This window comes from Oncorhynchus clarkii, chromosome 5 (assembly GCF_045791955.1).
Source record: "Oncorhynchus clarkii lewisi isolate Uvic-CL-2024 chromosome 5, UVic_Ocla_1.0, whole genome shotgun sequence".
NCBI lineage: Eukaryota > Metazoa > Chordata > Actinopteri > Salmoniformes > Salmonidae > Oncorhynchus > Oncorhynchus clarkii.
Window position 1 is genome coordinate 47587880 of NC_092151.1, and position 25566 is coordinate 47613445.

The 25566-nt window shown below is 43.5% G+C and overlaps 1 protein-coding gene across 1 annotated transcript in view; it reads left to right on the forward strand.

Moving 5' to 3' along the window:
* The first annotated feature begins 718 nt into the window (after positions 1-718).
* The window catches only part of LOC139408943 (lysosome membrane protein 2-like), a 63412-nt gene continuing 38564 nt past the window's right edge, over positions 719-25566 (forward strand). Inside the window, exons 1-2 of the mRNA XM_071153446.1 lie at positions 719-1528; positions 7749-7906. Of these exons, the coding sequence (XP_071009547.1) occupies positions 1406-1528; positions 7749-7906 (281 nt within the window). The 5' untranslated portion in view covers positions 719-1405. The remainder of the gene's footprint in view (positions 1529-7748; positions 7907-25566) is intronic.

Below are 25566 nucleotides of genomic sequence, written 5' to 3' on the forward strand. Positions count from 1 at the left end.
TACATAGATGCTCATTTGGCATGCTGCAAATGTATAGTGTCTGACATTATTTATCCTAGCCAGTGCCACACCCGACCTTCTGGGTATTCAGAGAACTTTTTAAGATAGCACTGTATTTCCGGGTCAAGACTCTCCTTGGCCTCAATGGCCCGTTACCATCCTATTATTTGTAAATTAGACATTCAGTGCGAAATGAGGGGCAAACTAAACTGAACATTTGTTTGTGAGAGAAAAGGAAATAACACTCTAAGCTTTAACACGCAATGTTTTACAAACTATGTCTTAGAGTCAACATGTTTTCCATCTAACTCTGCAACTGACAAATGGTATTTTAAACATCCTATAACTAAACTAATACCTTTATATTTGAATAGGTTACTATATGAAATGTCTAGACGTTCTTATATTACTTATTACACTTGTTGACAGGGTTGGAATTATCATTTGACATTAGAGTTAAAAAAAAAAAAATGTTGCCCTTGTAGTTTGATGTCAAATCATTTCAATCCATGCAAATAGTGTGAAACAATTAATTACATAAAAAATATATATATATTAAATTATCTCCACATGGATAATTGTTTAGGACTTCAAATTATTTTATCCAGCTCTTTTATGCACCATTATGAAACAAGGATCTCGGTGAATTTTAGGCTGTCTGCCCATAACCTGTGTGAGTTGCAAGACAGCCAACCCTGAGGTGTACTCACTAGGAAGCAAACAGAAAAAGAACAAGCCGAAGCGGGGACCGGCTAACCTGAATTTGTCCAATAACAAACGCTCGTTTTAATTGCAAAGCGTTTTCTACAGTGTGCACGAATGAATACAACAACACTGCTACTTTTCCTCTCAATCAGGCAGAAACAGTAACCGTATTGACACACGTGTTGAAGGGAGAACAGCAGACATTGCGGTGTGACCAATCAACATTCGCTTAGCGCACAAACGCGACCTTCTCACCACCCTACAAATATCCACTGGGATTATTCATACAGTTTATTACACCTTCACCACCCCGGATTGCAGACGACCTCCTTTTATTGTGAAAGATCTCATTATTAACCAGGCAGCAGATAACTAAATTTAGCATACATTCCTTTTCTTGCAATGACTTAAAACTAAGAAGAGTAAAGAAGTGATTACCATTATAGTCGACTAGAATAAACAAATAAATTCGGTAACTAATACAGAATCCAAGTTCTACCACTTTACAAGTTACGGAAAAACTGACCACAAACCACAAAAGAGGACAACAAGGTCAACTTTGACGATGCTTTGTGCCTAATGTGTGCACGTGAATTGAAGGAACTTGAAGATAAAAGCGCAGCCGGCTCAGTTGCCACATTTCAACGGTATAGACCTCTTCTTGCTGTGTTACAACTTTTACGCGCTGTTGTCCTGCATCATGACTCAAAGATCTTGTGCTGTATATGGAGTTGGGATTGTCTGCGCTCATCTGCTGTTTATCGGGATTGGTTTATTTGTGTCTCAAGTATTTCAAACTGTAATACATAACCGGCTAAAAAAGGTAAGTTAAGCAGAAAGCACAAGTTTTTATAACTTTTCATGTTATATTTGCACGTCAAATATTCCACAGGTGCCAAATAAATCAAAATGCAGTGTTACAGCAGTGTTACAATGTCATGAGGCGTGGGAGCAAGTAGCTTAGCGGTTAAGAACCTTGGGGCATTTAACCGAAAGGTCATTTTTTGACTAGGTTCCTGAGCCAACTGAGTGAAAAATCTGTCAATGTGTCCTTGAGCAAGGCACTTAACCCTAATTGCTCTAGGGTTGCTGTCAGTTGACCTGTCATGATATATTGCTTGTTTATGTTTGCTCTTGAAGCGCTTTGAGATTCTATGAAAAGCACTAGAGAAATGTGATAAATTATTATTATTATTATACCCATAACATGATGCAGACACCACTCTGCTTATGGAGAGTGGTACTCAGTAATGTGTTGTATTGGATTTGCCCCAAACATAACACTTTGTATTTAGGACTAAAAGTGAATTGCTTTGCCAAATATTTTGAAGTATTACTTTACTGCCTTGTTGCAAACAGGATGCAATTTTTTGAATATTTGTGTACCTTCTTTTCACTCTGTCAATTAGGTTAGTATTGTGGAGTAATTACAACGTTGTGTATCCATCCTCAGCTTTCTCCAATCACAGCCATTGCCCATCTAGGGTTCTAGGTCTTGGGAGTCAGCCAATTGGGTGACAGACAAGGCCTCTAAATCTTAGGAGTCTTCCAAATGAGTGAGAGACAAGGATTATAGATTTTAGGTGTCAGCCAATTGGGTGACAGACCAGGGTAATAGGTCTTAGGAGTCAGCCAATTGGGTGACAGACCAGGGTTATAGATCTTAGGAGTCAGCCAATTGGGTGAGAGACAAGTGTAAAATAAGCCAGATGTGAACTAGTAGTAACAGTTGTGCCACCCTGACATACCATCCCAGGTGCATCTGTCTTTTCATAAACAAATAATACATAGGACATGTTAATAATAAGATAATTAGGCTAGTCTGCTCCAACTGACCTAAATCTACAGTATTACCCCTGTTTACTGTGAGATATGTAGAGCTTATGCCAGCCACGCAAACCATGGTCCTTTACTCACTATCCTGATGTGAGACACACATACACATAAACACACACACTGTCCTGATGTGACTGACCTGACCAAGAATATACCACACAAATCTGGACTTTATCTCTGGAGTGAATGTTACAAAATGTGGATGTTGAAACAACAAATGTTTGTTTAGCCTCTAGTGTTTGTTTAATTAGGTTACTCATTAAAGGGTTGTGTCCCAAATGGCACCCTATTCCCTATAAAGTGCACTACTACCCTATGGGCCCTGGTCAAACGTAGTACACTATAAAGTGTGCCATTTGAGATGCAGGCATTGTGCACTGAGTGACTGTATGATGCTGAGGGATGGCCAGGAAAACATACTGGAAATGCAACAGGTGCACAGACACAAACGCACGCGCAGACAAACTTGTTATTGTCCAAACGCACGTGCAGACAAACTTGTTATTGTCTTGGACCTCTCGGCATAATGGAAAGACCACTCCTCATATCAACTCATGGCTTGAAAGAGGGTTGTGGGCATATGGAATAAGGTGCCATTTGGGACAGAACCGAGCTCATAACTCAAACCACAGAAACCCTTCTGAACTCCCTCTTTGTGTGGTAAGCCTCTTTCACACAGCATGATAGGCTGGCTTATTGGGTAACAACGAGAGCTGTGGCACCCAATTCCCTATATAGTGATCTGCTTTTGACCGGCTCTGGTCAAAAGTAGTGCACTGTATAGGGAATGGGGTGCCATTTAAGACACAGCCCTGAAGTGTTTAGCAGCTCCACAGCCCCTATCTGGGTCACTGTAGTAAAGGATCACCATCGGTCAACTAGAGAGGTGATCTTAGCCCAGACCAGAACAATGCCCACCAACATGTTAGTGTAACAGTACTCGTCTTGCGTTGTGTACAATCAGTCATCGACACGGAACTCCAACATGTAGCACCAGTCATGTAGCTTTATTCTGATAAGAACAACACAAAATTGCACGTCATGCAATGCACGTCTCACCATCCAACTCTGCACTCACGCACGCTGGTTTGGTGCTTGTTCACTGGGACAGTTACCAAAATAATACAATTACAATATAATATATTTAACAATGTACCTGATAAGAACGACACAAAATTGCACGTCATGCAATGCACGTCTCACCATCCAACTCTGCACTCACGCACTGTACAAAATATATGAACCCCCCCACCAGACACAGTAAGTTGCTAGCTAATACTGGCGTGAATTCTCTACAACAAAATGCACAACAAATATTCTCCAAAAACCCGCTGCATCTTATGTGTGATGTTCGAATAACATTTACAAACAATTTGATATAAATTGTACATTTAAATCATCACTTGAGAGTGTAAAAATAACTTTTGATGTACAGTGCTTTGCAACCAACAACTTACCGCTGGTTTGGTGCTTGTTCACTGGGACGATTCTAACTGGAACATCCCCCCTCGTAAGCAAGCTACGCAAACCAGCCAATAAGATGCCATGTTGAGTAGGTGAAGGCAAAACAAACTCAAACCAAAAACCCATTGGCTTAACAATAAAGTGGCAAGGGGAATCACCAATATAACCCTGTTACATTAGAGAAGGCTGTATACGGAAGGAAATGTATGAATGCATTTGGTCTTAACCCCTAGCTTGTCAACATAAAGAAAGACCTCAAAATCAAAGCCTATATGTTAGATCTGCACCAGAAAATGTTACATATTTTTCCTCGAAAGTTGCATGAAAACAACAACCCTGACTGAGGTTGATCACCTTCTATGCTGTGTTTATTTACTTTTATTTAACTTTTATTTAACTAGGCAAGTCACTCCTATCTAAGATGACAGGCACATTATCCTGAGCAACTCAGCTGGTCGTTTTGTCATTGGAGAGGTTGAGAGGGCATATCTTCGCCCCTCACCCACCACACCCACTGGTGGCTTGGGTCTTTGTCCCTGTGCTGGGGTAATTGTGCCACCGTGGCCATCATTAACACAGAGAGACATCCACTGGGGCTCTCTCTCCCACTCTCTCTCTCTCTCTCTCTCTCTCTCTCTCTTGTTCTCTCTCTCTGTGAGTGTGTGTGTTCAGACCAGATGTCAGTGTAATGGAGCTCACCAATCACATGATCAACACACACACACAAATTATAGTGTCTCTCTGTCAGCTTGGCTGGTCAAAGGATTTCCATTGGTTACCGTAGACAAAGAGAGGGCCTTTCCTCTCCATCCCTCTACCACTCCTCCCCTCCATCGCCTATACCCCCAAATCCCCAGGGAGGCATGTTTTTGTTTTCTTGCAGCCATGGCGTTCAAAGTTAGGAAGGAACTTTCAATTTCAAAACGTTGGACATGCTGCTCTAGCAGTTAAAGAGTTATGATTGAGGTAAATAAGTATCCTTTCATGGGAAGCCACCTAATAGCCACCTTGACTTATTCCATATTTTGTTACATTAATGCCTTCCTCTAAAATAGATTCAATTGTTTGTTTTTTCCCATCATCAATCTACACACAATACCCCATAATAACAAAGCAAAAACAACCTTAAATATCACATTTACATAAGTTTTACTCAGAACTTTGTTGAAGCACCTTTGGCAGCGATTACTGCCTCGAGTCTTATTGGGTATGACGCTACAAGCTTGGCACACCTGAATTTGGGGAGATTATCCCATTATTTTCTGCAGGTTGGATGCACAGCTATTTTCAGGTCTCTCCAGAAATGTTAGATCGGGTTCAAGTTTGGGCTCTGGCTGGGCCAGAGGGAATGCACTGTATACCAGCGTAAATCAAATATTGACATGGTTAAGCATAGTAGATGTTTACATCAGTGGAGCTGATGTTAAGAAGTTACTTTAGGATTCATTCCTGAATCCTCATACTTTGTATCAAAGTTTATACTTGTTGAGTGCAAAAGTAGCTTTGAAATCCGAAATGAATCACATTACATTTCACTGTTGTTTCACTGTATAGTGAAATGAGAACACTGAGCTATTGAAATGGATCTTGGAATTGCAACCTGATCAAATAGTAACAGTAATATTTGTTTATATCCTTTACAGGAAATCCAAATAAAATCCATTTAAATTACAGATTGTAATGCAACAAAATAGGAAAAATGCCAAGGGGGATGAATACTTTTGCAAGGCACTGTTACGCTGCAGATAGCAATACTGGGTGATTTGAAAAGTCATAGTCAATCGAGCAATAATATTCTAAATGTTTATCTTTAATTTACAATCTGTAGAAGCTATGAGAATAGAAATGTTCAGTACTTTTGTGAAGCATCACGGCACAGTTGAAAAATATATAGCAAATAGAAATCCAAAAATGATGGTGTTAAGAGATAGATGGGAGGGGTTGAATGGAGCTGAAGGGTGGGACTAATAAAAACAAGATAACCAATGTAAAATATACAGGGTTTGTAAAATGTGTAGTTGAAGTCGGAAGTTTACATACACCATAGCCAAATACATTTAAACTCAGTTTTTCACAATTCCTGACATTTAATTCTAGTAAAAAGTCCCTGTTTTAGGTCAGTTAGGATCACCACTTTATTTTAAGAATGTGAAATGCTAGAATAATAGTAGAGAGAATTATTTTTTTTCAGCTTTTATTTCTTTCATCACATTCCCAGTGGGTCAGAAGTTTACATACAGTCAATTAGTATTTGCTAGCATTGCCTTTAAATTATATGTTTTGGGAGCCTTCCACAAGCTTCCCACAATAGGTTTGGTGAATTTTGGCCCATTCCTCCTGACAGAGCTGGTGTAACGGAGTCAGGTTTGTAGGCCTCCTTGCTCACACACCCTTTTCAGTTCTGCCCAAAATGTTTCTTTGGGACTGAGGTCATGGCTTTGTGATGGCCACTCCAATACCTTGACTTTGTTGTCCTTAACCATTTTGCCACAACTTTGGAAGTATGCTTGGGGTCATGGTCCATTTGGAAGACCTATTTACGACCAAGCTTTAACTTCTGGACTGATGTCCTGAGATGTTGCTTCAATATATCCACATCATTTTCCATCTTCATGTTGCCATCTATTTTGACCAGCACCAGTCCTTCCTGCAGCAAAGCACCCCCACAACATGATGCTGCAACCATCGTGCTTCACGGTATGGATGGTGTTCTTCAGCTTGCAAGCGTCCCCCTTTTTCCTCCAAACATGATGGTCATTATGGTCAAACAGTTCTATTATTGTTTCATCAGACCAGAAGACATTTCTCCAAAAGTGCGATCTTTGTCCCCATGTGCATTTGCAAACCGTAGTCTGGCTTTTTTATGGCGGTTTTGGAGCAGTGGCTTCTTTGCTGAGTGGCCTTTCAGGTTATGTCAAAATAGGACTCGTTTTACTGTGGATTTAGATACTTTTGTACCTGTTTTTGCACCAAAGTACGTTCATCTCTAGGAGACAGAACGTGTCTCCTTCCTGAGCGGTATGACGGCTGCGTGGTCCCATGGTGTTTATACTTGAGTACTATTGTTTGTACAGATGAACGTGGTACCTTCAGGCATTTGGAAATTGCTCCCAAGGATGAACCAGACTTGTGGAGGTCTACATTTTTTTTCTGAGGTCTTGGTTGATTTCTTTTGATTTTCCCATGAGGTCAAGCAAAGATGCACTGAGTTTGAAGGTAGGCCTTGAAATACATCTACAGGTACACCTCCAATTGACTTAAATTATGTCAATTAGCCTATCAGAAGCTTCTAAAGCCATGACATCATCAATTTCGGGAATTTTCCAAGCTGTTTAAAGGCACAGTCAACTTAGTGTATGTAAACCTTTGACCCACTGGAATTGTGATACAGTGAATTATAAATGAAATAATCTGTCTGTAAACAATTGTTGGAAAAATTCCTTGTGTCATGCACAAAGTAGATGTCCTAACCGACTTGTCAAAACTATAGTTTGTTAATAAGAAATTTGTCGAGTGGTTGAAAAACAAGTTTTAATGACTCCAACCTAAGTGTATGTAAACTTCCGACTTCAACTGCACCATGTTCTCACCGGCCTAAACACCAAAGAGCAGGCAATACAGAAGTTGAAGTGCACAAAACAGACCACATTATTCAGCATTCTTCATATTCAAATTGACAACTGATGTAAAATGGGCTTTATAAAATACATTTGATTGATTGGTTCTATGTTTGTGTCTTTCAGGAGGTAACTCTGACAGAGGGCAGCCGTGTGTTTGAAACATGGAAGAACCCTCCTCCTCCCATCTTCATGCAGTACTTCTTTTTTAACGTCACCAACCCAGACGAGTTCCTGGCTGGAGCCAAGCCTTTCGTCTCTCAGGTTGGCCCTTACACATACAGGTAGGATTTGTGATGAATTGATGAGGTGTTTATAAATACTTTTTGAATGATGTATGAAGCTAACTTCTAGTTTATCGCTCAGGTTGGCTCATACACCTACAGCTATATGTAGGCAAAGCACCAGCTATATTGATATTTTAAATCACCCTTTATGTAGTATGACATTGCTTATAAATGATACGTGAAGCATTTATGTAGTGCTTATAAAGCCTTTATGAATCCATTATGAAGCCTTTATAAGTTTAAAGTTTGACCAAACTAGAGACGTTTTTTAAGGGGAACGTATCTGCCCACCAATAAAGCTATGTCCTGCTCCTTCCCTGACTTATCCTAAATATTTGTATTTTACACTGCTCATATCCGATCCGTGCTGTCCATGCATTCAGCACATGACCACTCGCACGGCAACATTTACATTTACTTGGCTGCTATAAGCAAAAACTAAAACTAAAAACTAACATAATAAACAAAAAACTGAAATATGCTCTTCTGTAGTCAATGGATGATAGGGCGCCAGAAACCAGATAGAAACTGAAAGTGGCGCACGTAACTTCAGTTAAGTTTTGGTCAGCCGATGTTGAAACCAACCACTTGCTCAATTGCTTTGCATATCTCGGTGAAAAATCAACCAGGCCAGCGGTGAGTGACTGTCTGAGACTGTGGTTTTGAGACTCGTGGAAGCAGAAATGTGACCATTGGCAACTTTTCACTTTTATTTCCCAGGCAGACAAGTTGATTGCAAATAAGACTAGCCTGCTCGGAACAGTGAACAAACAAAGGTGGGAGCTACCCCCCTGTGCGCAAAACAACTGAGCAGTGGAGCTGTACTCCACATCAGTGATGGAGAGTGGTAAAGCAACACTCACGGTGTACAGATGTAAAATAAATATGAGTGTTTGCATCCTCTGCACCATGCATCCCACTGGATCTGGCATGTGAGCTTTGTGAGAACCACATGACAGCCAAGAAAGAAGCTACAGCCGCCAAGCAGGCTGCAGGTCCTGCTCTCCCTCTTCTCCCTTTTCCCCAAGCACCACAGTTCCCACTCGGGAAAAATAAGACACACTGTCAAGTCAACAGGTACGATTGATTCATAAGTAAAGGTACGGGTATAAGGGCACTACAGTGTCTGATACAATTACCAAAATGAGTGTTCTTGTCATGAATATACTTCCACTAATATTTCTTTATGCAATTAATCCACTGGTGCTTTTATTTAGGAATACAGCAAATATTTTCACCTGTACCTGGCTGATTATATTATTATTATCATCTTTTCGTTTCTACTTTTCAAAAGAAGCTATAACTGGACTTTATTAATTCCTTTAAGTCTAAAACTAATCGAATCTACAAATAAAGTTGATCAAATTAATTACACTAATGTTTTTATTGTAAGGGAAACAAAAATAGGCTATAGGCCTATGTTTTTACTAGGACTTTGTAGAATTATACAAAACATATCCTTGACTCTATCTAAGCAATCTTAATTCTCAGCTTTTTTTATTTTTCAATGTGTGTTTTAAAAGAGATTTGTGTGCAAATGTGCAGGTTCTCTGGGTCAATATTACAAGATCGAGAGAACAACATAAACATGCTTTTATACGCATTTAGCACTAGTTTAAGATCAGTAAGCAATTTTTGAATTGAGTCAAAACCATGCTGAAGGTCATAAATGGCCTGCTGTACTGAGAGGGCACAGGAGTAAATAACTGAATCATCAGTGTGGAGATGAATGTTAGAGGTTTTAACAGAGACCAATATTATTTATATAAATACTGAAGAGAACAGGGCCCAAAATCGACCCATGCAGCACACCTTTCAGAATATTGAGGAACTAGATTTGATACCGTCAGTAAGCTAGATACTGTAGTTTTTGAACCAATATAGGCCTATTTCAGACAACCTTTGAACAGGGAATGTGATTAAAGAAATAAAAGCTGAAATAAATTATTCTCTCTACTATTATTCTGACATTTCACATTCTTAAAATAAAGTGGTTATATTATATTTTAACCACTATATTTTAAGAATGTGAAATGTATATATTGGTTCAAAAACGACAGTATCTAGCTTACTGACGGTATCGAATCTAGTTCACCTTACGAAAGGTGTGTGACCAAGCTTTAACTCCCTGACTGATGTCTTGAGATGTTGCTTCAATATAGATGTCGCTTCAAAGTAGATGTCCTAACCAACTTGCCAAAACTATAGTTTGTTAACAAGAAATTTGTGGAGTGGTCTCAGACCTAAGTGTATGTAAACTTCTGACTTCAACTGTTGCACATCATCTAAGACAAGTATAGCCACAGTGTTGTGTTCATGTCTCAAACCAGAACGAGAAGTTAAAAAAAATCTTAGCAGAGAGTTGGCCAGGGTCTCTAAACGTTTGGCAAGGCAAGATAGCTTGAAAATTGGACGTTAGTTGTTCAAGTCAGAAGGCTCTTCGCCTTTATGTAGGGGGAGGACTTGTGCCATTGTCCAGTCTGCAATAAGTGGGTCAAACCACAGCAGCAAAAAGGGATCAAGTGAGTCAGCCCTAGTGAATTTTTATTACATTGATCTTCAATAAGGCACTTAGTACATCATATCATGGTTATTAAAAGCACCACAAATGTCCATCTTAGAGGCTGTCATAAAATGCTACAGTAATAAGGGGGTGGAGTTTTGTTTCAGAGATTTGACTACCTTCCAGAAGGCAGCTGGATTCCCACTATTCTCAGATCCAAAGTTCAAGAAGTATGTTGATTTTGCTTTTCTTACCAGGGATAGACATCTATTTCTCAAGTGTCTGAAGGACTGCCAGTCAGACATATAATCAGTCAGCCTTAGTCCAAGCGCTTGTCATTTCTCTGATAGTTCATAGGTAAACCAAGGATTAGCTCTATCCTTTATCCTTAGTTTATTAACCAGTCCATGCTTATCTGAAATTGAGTTGAGCAAATAAGTAAACCAATTTAGGGCCTGATCCAAGTCAGAGATATCTAACACAAAACTCCCCATTCACATAATCCCAGAACACACAAGAATTGTTGCTAATTTAAATTCATATAATTTCTCTTTGAAGTCGAAGTCGGTCCCTCTCCTGGTCCGGGCGGTGTTTTCGGCGGTTGACGTCACCGACCTTCTAGCCATCACTGATCAATTTTTAATTTTCCATTGGTTTTGTCTTGTCTTCCTTCACACTTGGTTCCAATCCCATCAATTACATGTTGTTTATTTTACCCTCTGTTTCCCCTCATGTCCTTGTCGGAGATTGTTTGATTGTATGTTTGTGTATTATGAGCGGCGGGTGAGCGCCTCTACCATCTGAGGCAGGAGACAAGGAGCACCCTGGAGTTTAGGACCCTGGCTGCCGGCGCGGGATGGAAACACAGGGCCCTGATCGACCACTACCGCTGCAGTCTGCGCGAGGATGTCCGTCGGCAGCTGGCCTGCAGATTCATCACCCTCACTTTCGACCAGCTGGTGGACCTGTCCATCCGGCTGGACAACCTGTGCTGGCTACTCGTGGACGTCCAGATCGGGGTCTGGTGGTGCCGTCCTCCCACACCCCCTCTCCGATACCCATGGAGCTGGGAGAGGCGGTGTGCTGGGAGACCAGAGGGGGTTTCCGCTCGTGCACCATCTGTGACCGCAGAGGTCAGACTGCTGGTCGGTGCTGGGTTGGTTCCTCTGTGAGTCGAGGCAGCAGGCAGGGTGCTCTGGCGTCACCCCAGGTGTGCTGGCATCATTCTCACCCAGAGTCCTCTGTTGCACATATGTTTGTGTCTGTCACTTTTCCTGAGTTTTCCCCACATTCCCAGCATAAGGCATAAGCATAAGGCGCTCAAGCATAAGCATAAGGCGCTCATAAGCATAAGGCGCTCAAGCATAAGCATAAGGCGCTCATAGATTCAGGCGCGGCTGGGAATTTCATTGATAGAGCGTTAGCTCATAGTTTAGGGACCCCCATTGTTCCTGTGCATGTGTCCTTCCCTGGTTAACTCCTGAGATAGTTAGGGTCAGGGTTCATTTGGGAGGTCACCGCTCCTTTGGGCATGGTGACGCAGGGAAAATGTGTCTTTTCCTTATTGACTCTCCTGTGTTTCCCGTGGTGCTGGGCCACCCTGGTTAGCTTGTCATAACCCCACTGTTTCTTGGCCACAGAGGGCTCTCGCGGGGTGGTCGCGAGAGTGCTCAGGTAGGTGTTTAGGGGTTTCCGTTGGTGTTACTACGGTGGTGAGTCATTCCCCCTGAATATGCAGATTTGGCTCTCGCCTTCTCTAAAAAGAAGGCGACTCAATTACCACCTCATTGACGGGGCGATTGTGCGATAGATCTCCTGGTAGACGCTGCACTTCCCAGGAGTCACGTGTATCCCCTCTCACAGGCGGAGACAGAGACTATGGAAACATGTGTCTCCGAATCCCTGCATCAGGGCTACATTCGGTCCTCCACTTCAGCCGTCTCCTCGAATTTCTTTTATATAAAGGAGGGAGGTCTGCGTCTGTGTATTGACTATCGGGGTCTAAATCAGATCACGGTGAGGTATATTTACCCGCTACCGCTCATAGCCACAGATATAGAGTCAATGCACGGGGCGCGCTTCTTCACCAAACTAGATATCAGGAGCGCTTACAACCTGGTGTGTATCCGGAAGGGAGACGAGTGGAAGATGGCTTTCAGTACCACCTCTGGGCACTATGAGTACCTCGTCATGCCTTACGTGTTGATGAATGCGCCATCAGTCTTCCAAGCTTATGTAGATGAGATTTTCAGGGACCTGCACTGGCAGGGTGTGGTGGTGTATATTGATGACATTTTGGTATACTCCGCTACACGCGCCGAGCATGTGTCCCTGGTGCGCAGAGTGCTTGGTCGTCTGTTGGAGCATGACCTGTACGTCAAGGCTGAGAAATGCCTGTTCTTCCAACAGTCCGTCTCCTTCTTAGGGTACCGCAATTCCACTTCAGGGGTGGAGATGGAGAGTGACTGCATTGCAGTCATGCGTAATTGGCCAACTCCCACCACGGTAAAGGAGTTGCAGCGATTCTTAGAGTTTGCCAATTACTACCGGAGGTTTATCTGGGGTTTTGGTCAGGTAGCGGCTCCCATTACTTCACTGCTGAAGGGGGGCCCGGTGCGCTTGCAGTGGACGGCTGAGGCGGACAGGGCTTTCAGTCACCTGAGGGCTTTGTTTACCTCGGCTCCCACGCTGGCCCACCCGGATCCCTCTTTGGCGTTCATAGTGGAGGTGGACGCGTCCGAGGCTGGGATAGGAGCTGTGCTCTCTCAACGCTCGGGTACCCCACCGAAGCTCCGCCCTTGCGCCTTCTTCTCGAAGAAGCTCAGCCTGGCGGAGCGAAACTATGACGTAGGGGACCGGGAGTTGTTGGCTGTCATCAAGGCCCTGAAGGCGTGGAGACATTGGCTTGATGTGGCTAGACACCCTTTTCTCATCTGGACTGATAACCACAATCTGGAGTACATCCGGGCAGCGACTCCTCGTCAGACTCGGTCTCCTACTGAACCCTCGCCAGGCAAGGTGGGCCATGTTTTTCACCCGTTTTGTATTTACCCTTTCTTACAGACCAGGCTCCCAGAATGTTAAGGTAGACACATTGTCCCGGCTGTATGACACAGAGGAGTGGGCCATGGATCCCACTCCCATACTCCCGCCTCTTGTTTGGTGGCCCCGGTAGTGTGGGAGATGGACGCAGGCGTTGAGCGGGCATCACGTGCAGAGCCCGCTCCCCCTCAGGGTCCAGCTGGGCGTCTGTACGTTCCGTCTGCTGTCCTCGACCGGCTGATCTATTGGGCTCACCTTCCTCTGGTCATCCTGGGATTGGTCGGACGGTGCGCTGTCTTAGTAGGAAGTACTGGTGGCCCAGTTTAGCTAAGGACGTGAGGGTTTATGTTTCCTCCTGCTCGGTGTGTGCCCAGTGCAAGGCTCCTAGACACCTGCCCAGAGGTAATTTATAAGCCTTACCCGTTCCACAACGGCCATGGTCGCACTTGTCGGTGGATTTCCTAACCGATCTTCCACCTTCACAGGGTAACACCACGATCCTGGTCGTTGTGGATCGTTTTTCTAAGTCTTGTCTTCTCCTCCCTTTGCCCGGTCTCCCTAAGGCCCTGCAAACTGCGGAGGCCCTGTTTACACACGTTTTCCGGCACTACGGGGTGCCTGAGGATATAGTGTCTGATCGGGGTCCCCAGTTCACGTCAAGGGTCTGGAAGGCATTCATGGAACGTCTGAGGGTCTCGGTCAGCCTTACCTCAGGTTTTCACCCTGAGAGTAACGGGCAGGTGAAGATAGTTAAGCAGGATGTGGGTAGGTTTCTGAGGTCTTATTGCCAGGACCGGGAGGGGGAGTCAGCGGCGTTCGTGCCCTGGGCAGAGATGGCCCAGAACTCGCTCCGCCACTCCTCCACTAACCTTTCTCCCTTCCAGTGTGTATTGGGGTATCAGCTGGTTCTGGCTCCTTGGCATCAGAGTCAGACCGAGGCTCCTGCGGTGGACGACTGGTTCCGGCGCACGGAGGAAACATGAGACACCGCCCATGTCCACCTTCAGCGCACTGTACTGCGCCAGAAAGTTGGCGCAGATCATCACCGCAGTGAGGCCCCGGTGTTCACACCGGGGGACAGGGTCTGGCTCTCGACCCGAAACCTGCCCCTCCGCCAGCCCTGTCGGAAGCTCGGTATGCTGTTTGTGGGGCCATTTCAAGTCCTGAGTAGATTGAACGGGGTATGTTACAGGTTACAGCTTCCCCCCGATTACCGCATTAACCCCTCGTTCCATGTGTCTCTCCTCAGGCCGGTAGTGGTTTGCCCACTCCAGGAGTCTGAGGTGCGGGAGGTTCCTCCACCCCCTCTGGACATCGAGGGGGCCCCGGCGTTCTCCGTTCGCTCCCATACTGGATTCAAGACTTCGGGCGAGGGGCCTTCAGTACCTCGTGGACTGGGTGGGGTATGGTCCGGGGGAGAGATGCTGGGTTTCCGGTGGAGGACGTGTTGAATCCTTCCATGCTGCGAGATTTCCACCGTCTTCATCCGGATCGCTCTCGTCCCCGAGTTCAGTGCCAACGCGCAGCTGGAGCCGCGTGTCGGGGGGTGGGGGGGTACTGTCTCTTTGTAATAAGGTGTCACGACTTCCGTCGAAGTCGGTCCCTCTCCTTGTTCGGGCGGGGTTCTGCGGTCGACGTCACCGACCTTCTAGCCATCACTGATCCATTTTTAATTTTCCATTGGTTTTGTCTTGTCTTCCTTCACACCTGGTTCCAATCCCATCAATTACATGTTGTATATTTAACCCTCAGTTTCCCCTCATGTCCTTGTCGGAGATTGTTTGATTGTATGTTTGTGGATTATGTGTTGGTGGTTTTGTACCCACTTTTTGTTATTTTGGTTTTGGAGTTTTGTGAAGCACTGATTAAATGACTCCGTTTATACCAAGTTCGATTCTCCTTCGCCTGACTTCCCTTCCACCAACACGCACCCATTACATAATGTGAGGCTGAGATTTAGGGAGCTTTTCATCTCTCATGCAGGCAACGGGACAATGGTCACTGAACACATTAGCAAAAATTCCCTTGGCTGTATACTTATGAGGGGCGTTTGTCAAAATAATATTTTTCAGGGTCTGTAGCCCTTTCCCGCAGTCAATGACCAAAAACGCCCTCTTTGGCCTCATGGGCGGAATGTTATTAATATTTTTCACAATTTCATAATTAATAATGATTATTTAAAAATACTGGCAAAAATCTGGTGTTTTTCTATATATCACTTTTCTATAAAAGTGTAGTTATTTATTTGTATTTTGTGATGTATGTAAAGTGTAATATTTGGATGAAAATTAAATAAATGTCAACACTATATGTGACATGGTACAGGTGGTACATTTCTTAAGCCCATAACCATGTGTGTGAGCAGGGGCCCTGCCAGGGATTTTGGGCCCAAAGATATCACATTGGGCCTCACCACCACAGGCCACACCAACCCTGCGCAATTGCTGTAACCACACACCTCCAAAACCCAATCGACCCATTCAAAGCTTTAAATAACTCTACCTTCACAGGCTTGCAACTCTCTTGTTGTCCAATATTTACTGTATGATATTTACTGACAGTGAGCTGGGAAAATATAGCATTGTGCAGACATCCATGCAACATTCTGCATAAAGTGGAATTCACTATTTGATGCAAGACTGATACCCTCTATTAGAAATGTGCTAAAATGTTTTTTTACAGTCTAAATGTAATTGTAATGGTAAAGTTCTCTTAACATTAATGAATAACTTAAAATAAATATAACTTAAATATACATTACTTCAATTAAAATACATTATCATTATCATCAATAGAATTATATAACAAACTAAAATAAAAAAATAAAAAAGATTTTGAAATACGGTGGGGCAAAAAAGTATTTAGTCAGCCACCAATTGTGCAAGTTCTCCCACTTAAAAATATGAGAGAGGCCTGTAATTTTCATCATCGGTACACTTCAAATATGACAGACAAAATTAGGGGAAAAAATCAAGAAAATCACAATGTAGAATTTGTAATGAATTTATTTGCAAATTTTGGTGGAAAATAAGTATTTGGTCACCTACAAACAAGCAAGATTTCTGGCTCTCACAGACCTGTAACTTCTTCTTTAAGAGGTTCCTCTGTCCTCCACTCGTTACCTGTATTAATGGCACCTGTTTGAACTTGTTATCAGTATAAAAGACACCTGTCCACAACCTCAAACAGTCACACTCCAAACTCCACTATGGCCAAGACCAAAGAGCTGTCAAAGGACACCAGAAACAAAATTGTAGACCTGCACCAGGCTGGGAAGACTGAATCCGCAATAGGTAAGCAGCTTGGTTTGAAGAAATCAACTGTGGGAGCAATTATTAGGAAATGGAAGACATACAAGACCACTGATAATCTCCCTCGATCTGGGGCTCCACGCAAGATCTCACCCCGTGGGGTCAAAATGAACAAAAAGAACGGTCAAAAAGAACGGTGAGCAAAAATCCCAGAATCACACGGGGGGACCTAGTGAATCGTATTGGAAGGGGGTAGAGACACGCCTCTCCGTCCTGGTCCGTAGACGGTCCTTCAACGGGGGAGTCAGCTGGGGTGCCCCTCCGTCCTCACTTTCCTCACTGGAGCTGAGTGGAGGAGCCTTGAGAAAAGGATTGTTGATTTTTTTTTTCTTCTGGCGTGCTCCCCCCACTGCGCCTCCAGTGAGACTGGCCGGAGTCACTCCAGACCCTGTCAGGACTTCAGCCAGGCTCCGTGCCAGACGATCCTGGGTAGAGAGTTTGAGGAGTACAGTATGGAGGGGGACAGTCTCTGTCATCATCATCCTTCCTATTCCTTCTCACTGTTTCATCTTTCCCCTTCTTTTCTCCTTCCTCAGTCTGAACTATCATATTCTGACAGGGTTTTCCCCGAAATGTGTCCTGTCTTTTCTTCCGTTTGTCAGCTTCCCTTTCCCATTTCCTGAATTTCACCCAGTCAATTTGATCCCTTTTTCCTAGTTTACCTTCCTTCTCTACCAATCTCTGTCTTACCTCATCTAACAGCGTCACACTTAGTGTCCCTGTCAAAGGAAAACCACCCTCTCTATGCCATAGAAGTACCTGTTCCAGAATATCCCTACCCCATTTATCTACCATAACCTTCAAGGCTCCAGTAGGAGGGTCCGGAATGCCTGGTTCTTTGCACTCGCGCGCGCCCATGGCTCCTTAGTCTCACACACACACAATCTCACTCCCCCTCTCTCTCACACACACACACACACACAGGGAGAGAAAAAATAAAAATTACAACAGGAATTCCTTAAGTACTTCACACAGAATTTTACTGATCACCCACACAGGATTGGTCAGATGCTCACACAGAACTGGTCAGATGTCCACACAGAACATCAGAACATAAAAAGGTAACCCACACAGAGTCTACCTACCGCGCCCACACAGAACGCTCCTACAAAATACTCACACAGAGTAACCCAGGGCATACCTGGCTAGCACATTTAAAATAATTGGAATTCACCACCTCTGAGAGTCACTTAGACAATCACACAGATACACAGAATGAGGTCCTTCTTCCACTAGGGCTTCAACAAGCTCTAAGTCCTATCCAACTCAACTTCAAGTGTGGTTTGCTCATCTCACCTCTTTTTTTTTTTTTTTTTTTAATCTTTTTTACTATGTTCGGGATGTGGTATCCACTCGGCTCGCTGCCTCTCCGATCTTAGGTTGGTCCATCTGCTCCGTTCTCGAAGTGTGGTCTCCCTGAGATCCCGAGTTTGAGGGATCCCTTGTGCACGATTACCTAGGTCGTCAGGAGCGGTCACCGAGTGAAGATTCACATCCCATCCCCGTCGCCAAATGTCGTGGAAATTTCCTTAATTACCAAATGATGAGAGAGCAAATCACACACGAGTCAGAGTTATGCTTAATCTTCACCTTTAATAATAATTAAGCTTTTGCAATAGCATTTTGACTTTCAACAGTTCATTATCTCTAAATGAAAAGTTGAGAGTCCCAACATAATGGCAAATGGGTTCCTTTATAGCAAAGATCCACCCCCTCTCAAGAGACATGACAAAACACAGGTCTTAGGAACTTACACAAAGAAAAAACCTTACTTCAGAGAGAATATCCCCTAGTCAGACAGAGTGGGCTATAAATTATCGTTCAGTTTGGTCTCCTAAACAAAGCTCTTATCTCCTCCTTGGTACAAAATGGTACCAAGACATTACCCCCACCCTATGATATATATCAAATTGTCATTTAGATAGAACCAATTCTAAATACGACCAATCAGAGACAAACTCACGGAGAGGAATGACCTGCAGAGAGCTGGGACCAAAGTAACAAAGCCTACCATCAGTAACACACTACGCCGCCAGGGACTCAAATCCTGCAGTGCCAGATGTGTCCCCCTGCTTAAGCCAGTACAGGCCCGTCTGAAGTTTGCTAGAGAGCATTTGGATGATCCAGAAGAAGATTGGGTGAATGTCATATGGTCAGATGAAACCAAAATATAACTTTTTGGTAAAAACTCAACTCGTCGTGTTTGGAGGACAAAGAATGCTGAGTTGCACCCAAAGAACACCATACCTACTGTGAAGCATGGGGGTGGAAACATCATGCTTTGGGGCTGTTTTCCTGCAAAGGGACCAGGACGACTGATCCGTGTAAAGGAAAGAATGAATGGGGCCGTGTATCGTGAGATTTTGAGTGAAAACCTCCTTCCATCAGCAAGTGCATTGAAGATGAAACGTGACTGGGTCTTTCAGCATGACAATGATCCCAAACACACCGCCCGGGCAACGAAGGAGTGGCTTCGTAAGAAGCATTTCAAGGTCCTGGAGTGGCCTAGCCAGTCTCCAGATCTCAACCCCATAGAAAATCTTTGGAGGGAGTTGAAAGTCCGTGTTGCCCAGCAACAGCCCCAAAACATCAAATCAAATCTATTTATATAGCCCTTCGTACATCAGCTGATATCTCAAAGTGCTGTACAGAAACCCAGCCTAAAACCCCAAACAGCAAGCAATGCAGGTGTAGAAGCACGGTGGCTAGGAAAAACTCCCTAGAAAGGCCAAAACCTAGGAAGAAACCTAGAGAGGAACCAGGCTATGTGGGGTGGCCAGTCCTCTTCTGGCTGTGCCGGGTGGAGATTATAACAAAACATGGTCAAGATGTTCAAATGTTCATAAATGACCAGCATGGTCGAATAATAATAAGGCAGAACAGTTGAAACTGGAGCAGCAGCACAGTCAGGTGGACTGGGGACAGCAAGGAGTCATCATGTCAGGTATTCCTGGGGCATGGTCCTAGGGCTCAGGTCCTCCGAGAGAGAGAAAGAAAGAGAGAATTAGAGAGAGCATATGTGGGATGGCCAGTCCTCTTCTGGCTGTGCCGGGTGGAGATTATAACAGAACATGGCCAAGATGTTCAAATGTTCATAAATGACCAGCATGGTCGAATAATATTAAGGCAGAACAGTTGAAACTGGAGCAGCAGCACAGCCAGGTGGACTGGGGACAGCAAGGAGTCATCATGTCAGGTAGTCCTGGGGCATGGTCCTAGGGCTCAGGTCCTCCGAGAGAGAGAAAGAGAGAAGGAGAGAATTAGAGAACGCACACCTAGATTCACACAGGACACCAAATAGGACAGGAGAAGTACTCCAGATATAACAAACTGACCCTAGCCCCCCGACACATAAACTACTGCAGCATAAATACTGGAGGCTGAGACAGGAGGGGTCAGGAGACACTGTGGCCCACTCTGAGGACACCCCCGGACAGGGCCAAACAGGAAGGATATAACCCCACCCACTTTGCCAAAGCACAGCCCCCACACCACTAGAGGGATATCTTCAACCACCAACTTACCATCCTGAGACAAGGCTGAGTATAGCCCACAAAGACCTCCGCCACGGCACAACCCAAGGGGGGGGGGGGGGCGCCAACCCAGACAGGATGACCACATCAGTGACTCAACCCACTCAGGTGACGCACCCCCTCCAGGGACGGCATGAGAGAGCCCCAGTAAGCCAGTGACTCAGCCCCTGTAATAGGGTTAGAGGCAGAGAATCCCAGTGGAAAGAGGGGAACCGGCCAGGCAGAGACAGCAAGGGCGGTTCGTTGCTCCAGAGCCTTTCCGTTCACCCTCCCACTCCTGGGCCAGACTACACTCAATCATATGACCCACTGAAGAGATGAGTCTTCAGTAGAGACTTAAAGGTTGAGACCGAGTTTGCGTCTCTGACATGGGTAGGCAGACCGTTCCATAAAAATGGAGCTCTGTAGGAGAAAGCCCTGCCTCCAGCTGTTTGCTTAGAAATTCTAGGGACAATTAGGAGGCCTGCGTCTTGTGACCGTAGCGTACGTGTAGGTATGTACGGCAGGACCAAATCAGAGAGATATGTAGGAGCAAGCCCATGTAATGTTTTGTAGGTTAGCAGTAAAACCTTGAAATCAGCCCTTGCTTTGACAGGAAGCCAGTGTAGAGAGGCTAGCACTGGAGTAATATGATCAAATTTTTTGGTTCTAGTCAGGATTCTAGCAGCCGTATTTAGCACTAACTGAAGTTGATTTAGTGCTTTATCCGGGTAGCCGGAAAGTAGAGCATTGCAGTAGTCTAACCTAGAAGTGACAAAAGCATGGATTAATTTTTCTGCATCATTTTTGGACAGAAAGTTTCTGATTTTTGCAATGTTACGTAGATGGAAAAAAGCTGTCCTTGAAATGGTCTTGATATGTTCTTCAAAAGAGAGATCAGGGTCCAGAGTAACGCCGAGGTCCTTCACAGTTTTATTTGAGACGACTGTACAACCATTAAGATTAATTGTCAGATTCAACAGAAGATCTCTTTGTTTCTTGGGACCTAGAACAAGCATCTCTGTTTTGTCCGAGTTTAAAAGTAGAAAGTTTGCAGCCATCCACTTCCTTATGTCTGAAACACATTCTTCTAGCAAGGGCAATTTTGGGGCTTCACCATGTTTAATTGAAATGTACAGCTGTGTGTCATCCGCATAGCAGTGAAAGTTAACATTATGTTTTCGAATAACATCCCCAAGAGGTAAAATATATAGTGAAAACAATAGTGGTCCTAAAACGGAACTTTGAGGAACACCGAAATTTACAGTTGATTTGTCAGAGGACAAACTATTCACAGAGACAAACGGATATCTTTCCGACAGATAAGATCTATACCAGGCCAGAACTTGTCCGTGTAGACCAATTTGGGTTTCCAATCTCTCCAAAAGAATGTGGTGATCGATGGTATCAAAAGCAGCACTAAGGTCTAGGAGCACGAGGACAGATGCAGAGCCTCGGTCCGATGCCATTAAAATGTCATTTACCACCTTCACAAGTGCCGTCTCAGTGCTATGATGGGGTCTAAAACCAGACTGAAGCATTTCGTATACATTGTTTGTCTTCAGGAAGGCAGTGAGTTGTTGCGCAACAGCCTTTTCTAAAATTTTTGAAAGGAATGGAAGATTCGATATAGGCCGATAGTTTTTTTATATTTTCTGGGTCAAGGTTTGGCTTTTTCAAGAGAGGCTTTATTACTGCCACTTTTAGTGAGTTTGGTACACATCCGGTGGATAGAGAGCCGTTTATTATGTTCAACATAAGAGGGCCAAGCACAGGAAGCAGCTCTTTCAGTAGTTTAGTTGGAATAGGGTCCAGTATGCAGCTTGAAGGTTTAGAGGCCATGATTATTTTCATCATTGTGTCAAGAGATATAGTACTAAAACACTTGAGCGTCTCTCTTGATCCTAGGTCCTGGCAGAGTTGTGCAGACTCAGGACAACTGAGCTTTGAAGGAATACGCAGATTTAAGGAAGAGTCCGTAATTTGCTTTCTAATAATCATAATCTTTTCCTCAAAGAAGTTCATGAATTTATCACTGCTAAAGTGAAAGTCATCCTCTCTTGGGGAATGCTGCTTTTTAGTTAGCTTTGCGACAGTATCAAAAAGGAATTTCGGATTGTTCTTATTTTCCTCAATTAAGTTAGAAAAATAGGATGATCGAGCAGCAGTAAGGGCTCTTCGGTACTGCACAGTACTGTCTTTCCAAGCTAGTCGGAAGACTTCCAGTTTGGTGTGGCGCCAATTTTCTGGAAGCTTGCTTAAAAGCTCGGGTATTTTCTGTGTACCAGGGAGCTAGTTTCTTATGAGAAATGTTTTTAGTTTTTAGGGGTGCAACTGCATCTAGGGTATTGCGCAAGGTTAAATTGAGTTCCTCAGTTAGGTGGTTAACTGATTTTTGTCCTCTGGCGTCCTTGGGTAGACAGAGGGAATCTGGAAGGACATCAAGGAATCTTTGTGTTGTCTGTGAATTTATAGCACGACTTTTGATGATCCTTGGTTGGGGTCTGAGCAGATTATTTGTTGCAATTGCAAACGTAATAAAATGGTGGTCCGATAGTCCAGGATTATGAGGAAAAACATTAAGATCCACAACATTTATTCCATGGGACAAAACTAGGTCCAGCGTATGACTGTGACAGTGAGTGGGTCCAGAGACATGTTGGACAAAACCCACTGAGTCGATGATGGCTCCGAAAGCCTTTTGGAGTGGGTCTGTGGACTTTTCCATGTGAATATTAAAATCACCAAAGATTAGAATATTATCCACTATGACTACAAGGTCCGATAAGAATTCAGGGAACTCAGTGAGGAACGCTGTATATGGCCCAGGAGGCCTGTAAACAGTAGCTATAAAAAGTGATTCACTGCTCTAGAGGAGAACTGCGTGGAGGAACGGGCCAAAATACCAGCAACAGTGTGTGAAAACCTTGTGAAGACTTACAGAAAACGTTTGAGCTCTGTCATTGCCAACAAAGGGTATATAACAAAGTATTGAGATAAACTTTTGTTATTGACTAAATACTCATTCTCCACCATAATTTGCAAATAAATTCATAAAAAATCCTACAATGTGATTTTCTGGAATTCTTTTTCTCATTTTGTCTGTCATAGTTGAAGTGTACCTATGATGAAAATTACAGTCCTCTCTCATCTTTTTAAGTGGGAGAACTTGCACAATTGGTGGCTGACTAAATACTTTTTTGCCCCACTGTAAGTATACACACCAACTAGAAAATAAGCAGCTGTAAAAGTGGAAATGAAAAATGCAAACAAAATGGAAATCAAAATGAAAAGGCCCGATAGTGGCGCTAGAGGAAAGGTCAAGTGGTCACCAAATCAATAGGTTCCTTCCACTTGGGGTCTTGATTGTACACAACAAATGTTATGGAAATCCAGCCATTACCTTGAGACATATCTTGTTCTCAGTCTGTTCTCAGTCTTGTTCTCAGCCTGTGGGCATCATGTGTGTAGTGATCCAATATCCATAGCCATGCCATTTAACAGTTATCACTGGCCCTTGCTCAGCCTTTCTCACCAAGAGCCTAGCGACGAGCCTTCTTGCTAGCAAAGTCACTGATCAGCTTGATTTTCAACATTATCACTTTGTCTCTTTCTGTGCACCGTCTCTCGTTTGCTCCATCCACATCATCTGCATTGGTACTGCCGGCACTGTCTTTCACCTCTTCATCCACTTCCACACTCCTCCCTGACAAAACTGTACCACTTGAAGAGGGTCCTGGCTCTGTAGAGTGTAGATGACAATATATGACAATGACAATATATATGACAATATATCCTATGTTATAATACCATTTGTAATAATATCATAACCACAATTTCAGTTGCAACCATTTTGTTGACTTAAATTAACTGCATGCACCACGGAAAAAATTAAACAGCACTGAATCCTGCAGAATATTGACCCAAATTACCTGCAGTTGTGTATCACCACCACTATATGTCAGTAAACAACCATATTTCAGTCTGCATCAAAGCCATGGAGCCATACCTTGGCCATATGACTTGAAGGTACTATTTTAACTTTGGCTGTCACTAAATGCTTCAAACTGTCCAGCATCCAATAGACTATTGGCTGTTTTTGTTTCATATAATGATCATCATGTGGATAAATAATTAGTGTTTGAATTCTTATCATTGAAGAGGATTTAATCATTTTTCTTTTTTTCATAATAATAAAAACAAATGTATTCCCACGGACCCCCTGCAATTATGCCAAATGACATGGCATTCAACACAATGCTGCTCACCTCCTTCTTCAGTTGGGAGTAGGGCTGGTTCAGGGGTATGGGGATGGGGAGACAGGGCTGGTTCAGGGGTATGGGGATGGGGAGACAGGGCTGGTTCAGGGGTATGGGGATGGGGAAACAGGGCTGGTTCAGGGGTATGGGGATGGGGAGACAGGGCTGCTGAGCCTGAAGCTGCTGTTGGGCCTGGCACCATGCAGGGGCAGGAACAAATTATTTAGTTTGAATAGCTTGCTAAAAGTTTGCCTGCATTGATTAAATGTTGGCAAAAAGAGGAGCGAAATGTAAACACCCAGAATTTTCTGTGAAGGAATTAAGTAACTAATGTTAGGGGAGCAAAAGTAGCCTATTTCACTGTGGACTAAGCTAACAGGTTAATTTCTACCACTCACTGACTACACCCACCTTTCTTTGAGAAAAATTGGCATACTGTAGCCCTTTCTTTTCTCTCCTGTCTTTATTTTCTTTCTTTTCATCTTTGGAAGACAGATTTTTCTTGAGGAAGCTGAGACATGATGCTTTACCGGCACTTCTCACTCACAATTCACGGCTAGCAAGTATAGTTCGCGCATGGTTTGGGGGCAGGACTGAACCATTTCATGTGAATAAACCGTTAATATTAATAGTACATTGTAAATAAAATATTATATTATTGATGACAGGTTAATCATTTAATATATATTTTTTTTTTACCTGATGCCCTAATACATTTTTAAGGGCCCTTTCAGTCACAGGCCCTTCATCCTAAAGCCCCCCCCCCCCCCATATGGCGCCCCTTTGTGTGAGGTGTATACTTTTGTTTCAAAATATATTTGTTTATGTCTACTAAGAATCATTCTGTGTACCCCTGATTTAGCCCACTGCAGTAAAAGGTTAAAGTTAAGGCGGGTTGGTTCAGTTATCAGCTGAGTTAGATTTAGCTCAATGCAGATATATTTCAGCCTATCAAAAGCTGGCATCAACCAATCCAGATTAGGATCACCCAAAATTAATAATTCAGATTTAGCATAGTTAGATTGCAAGT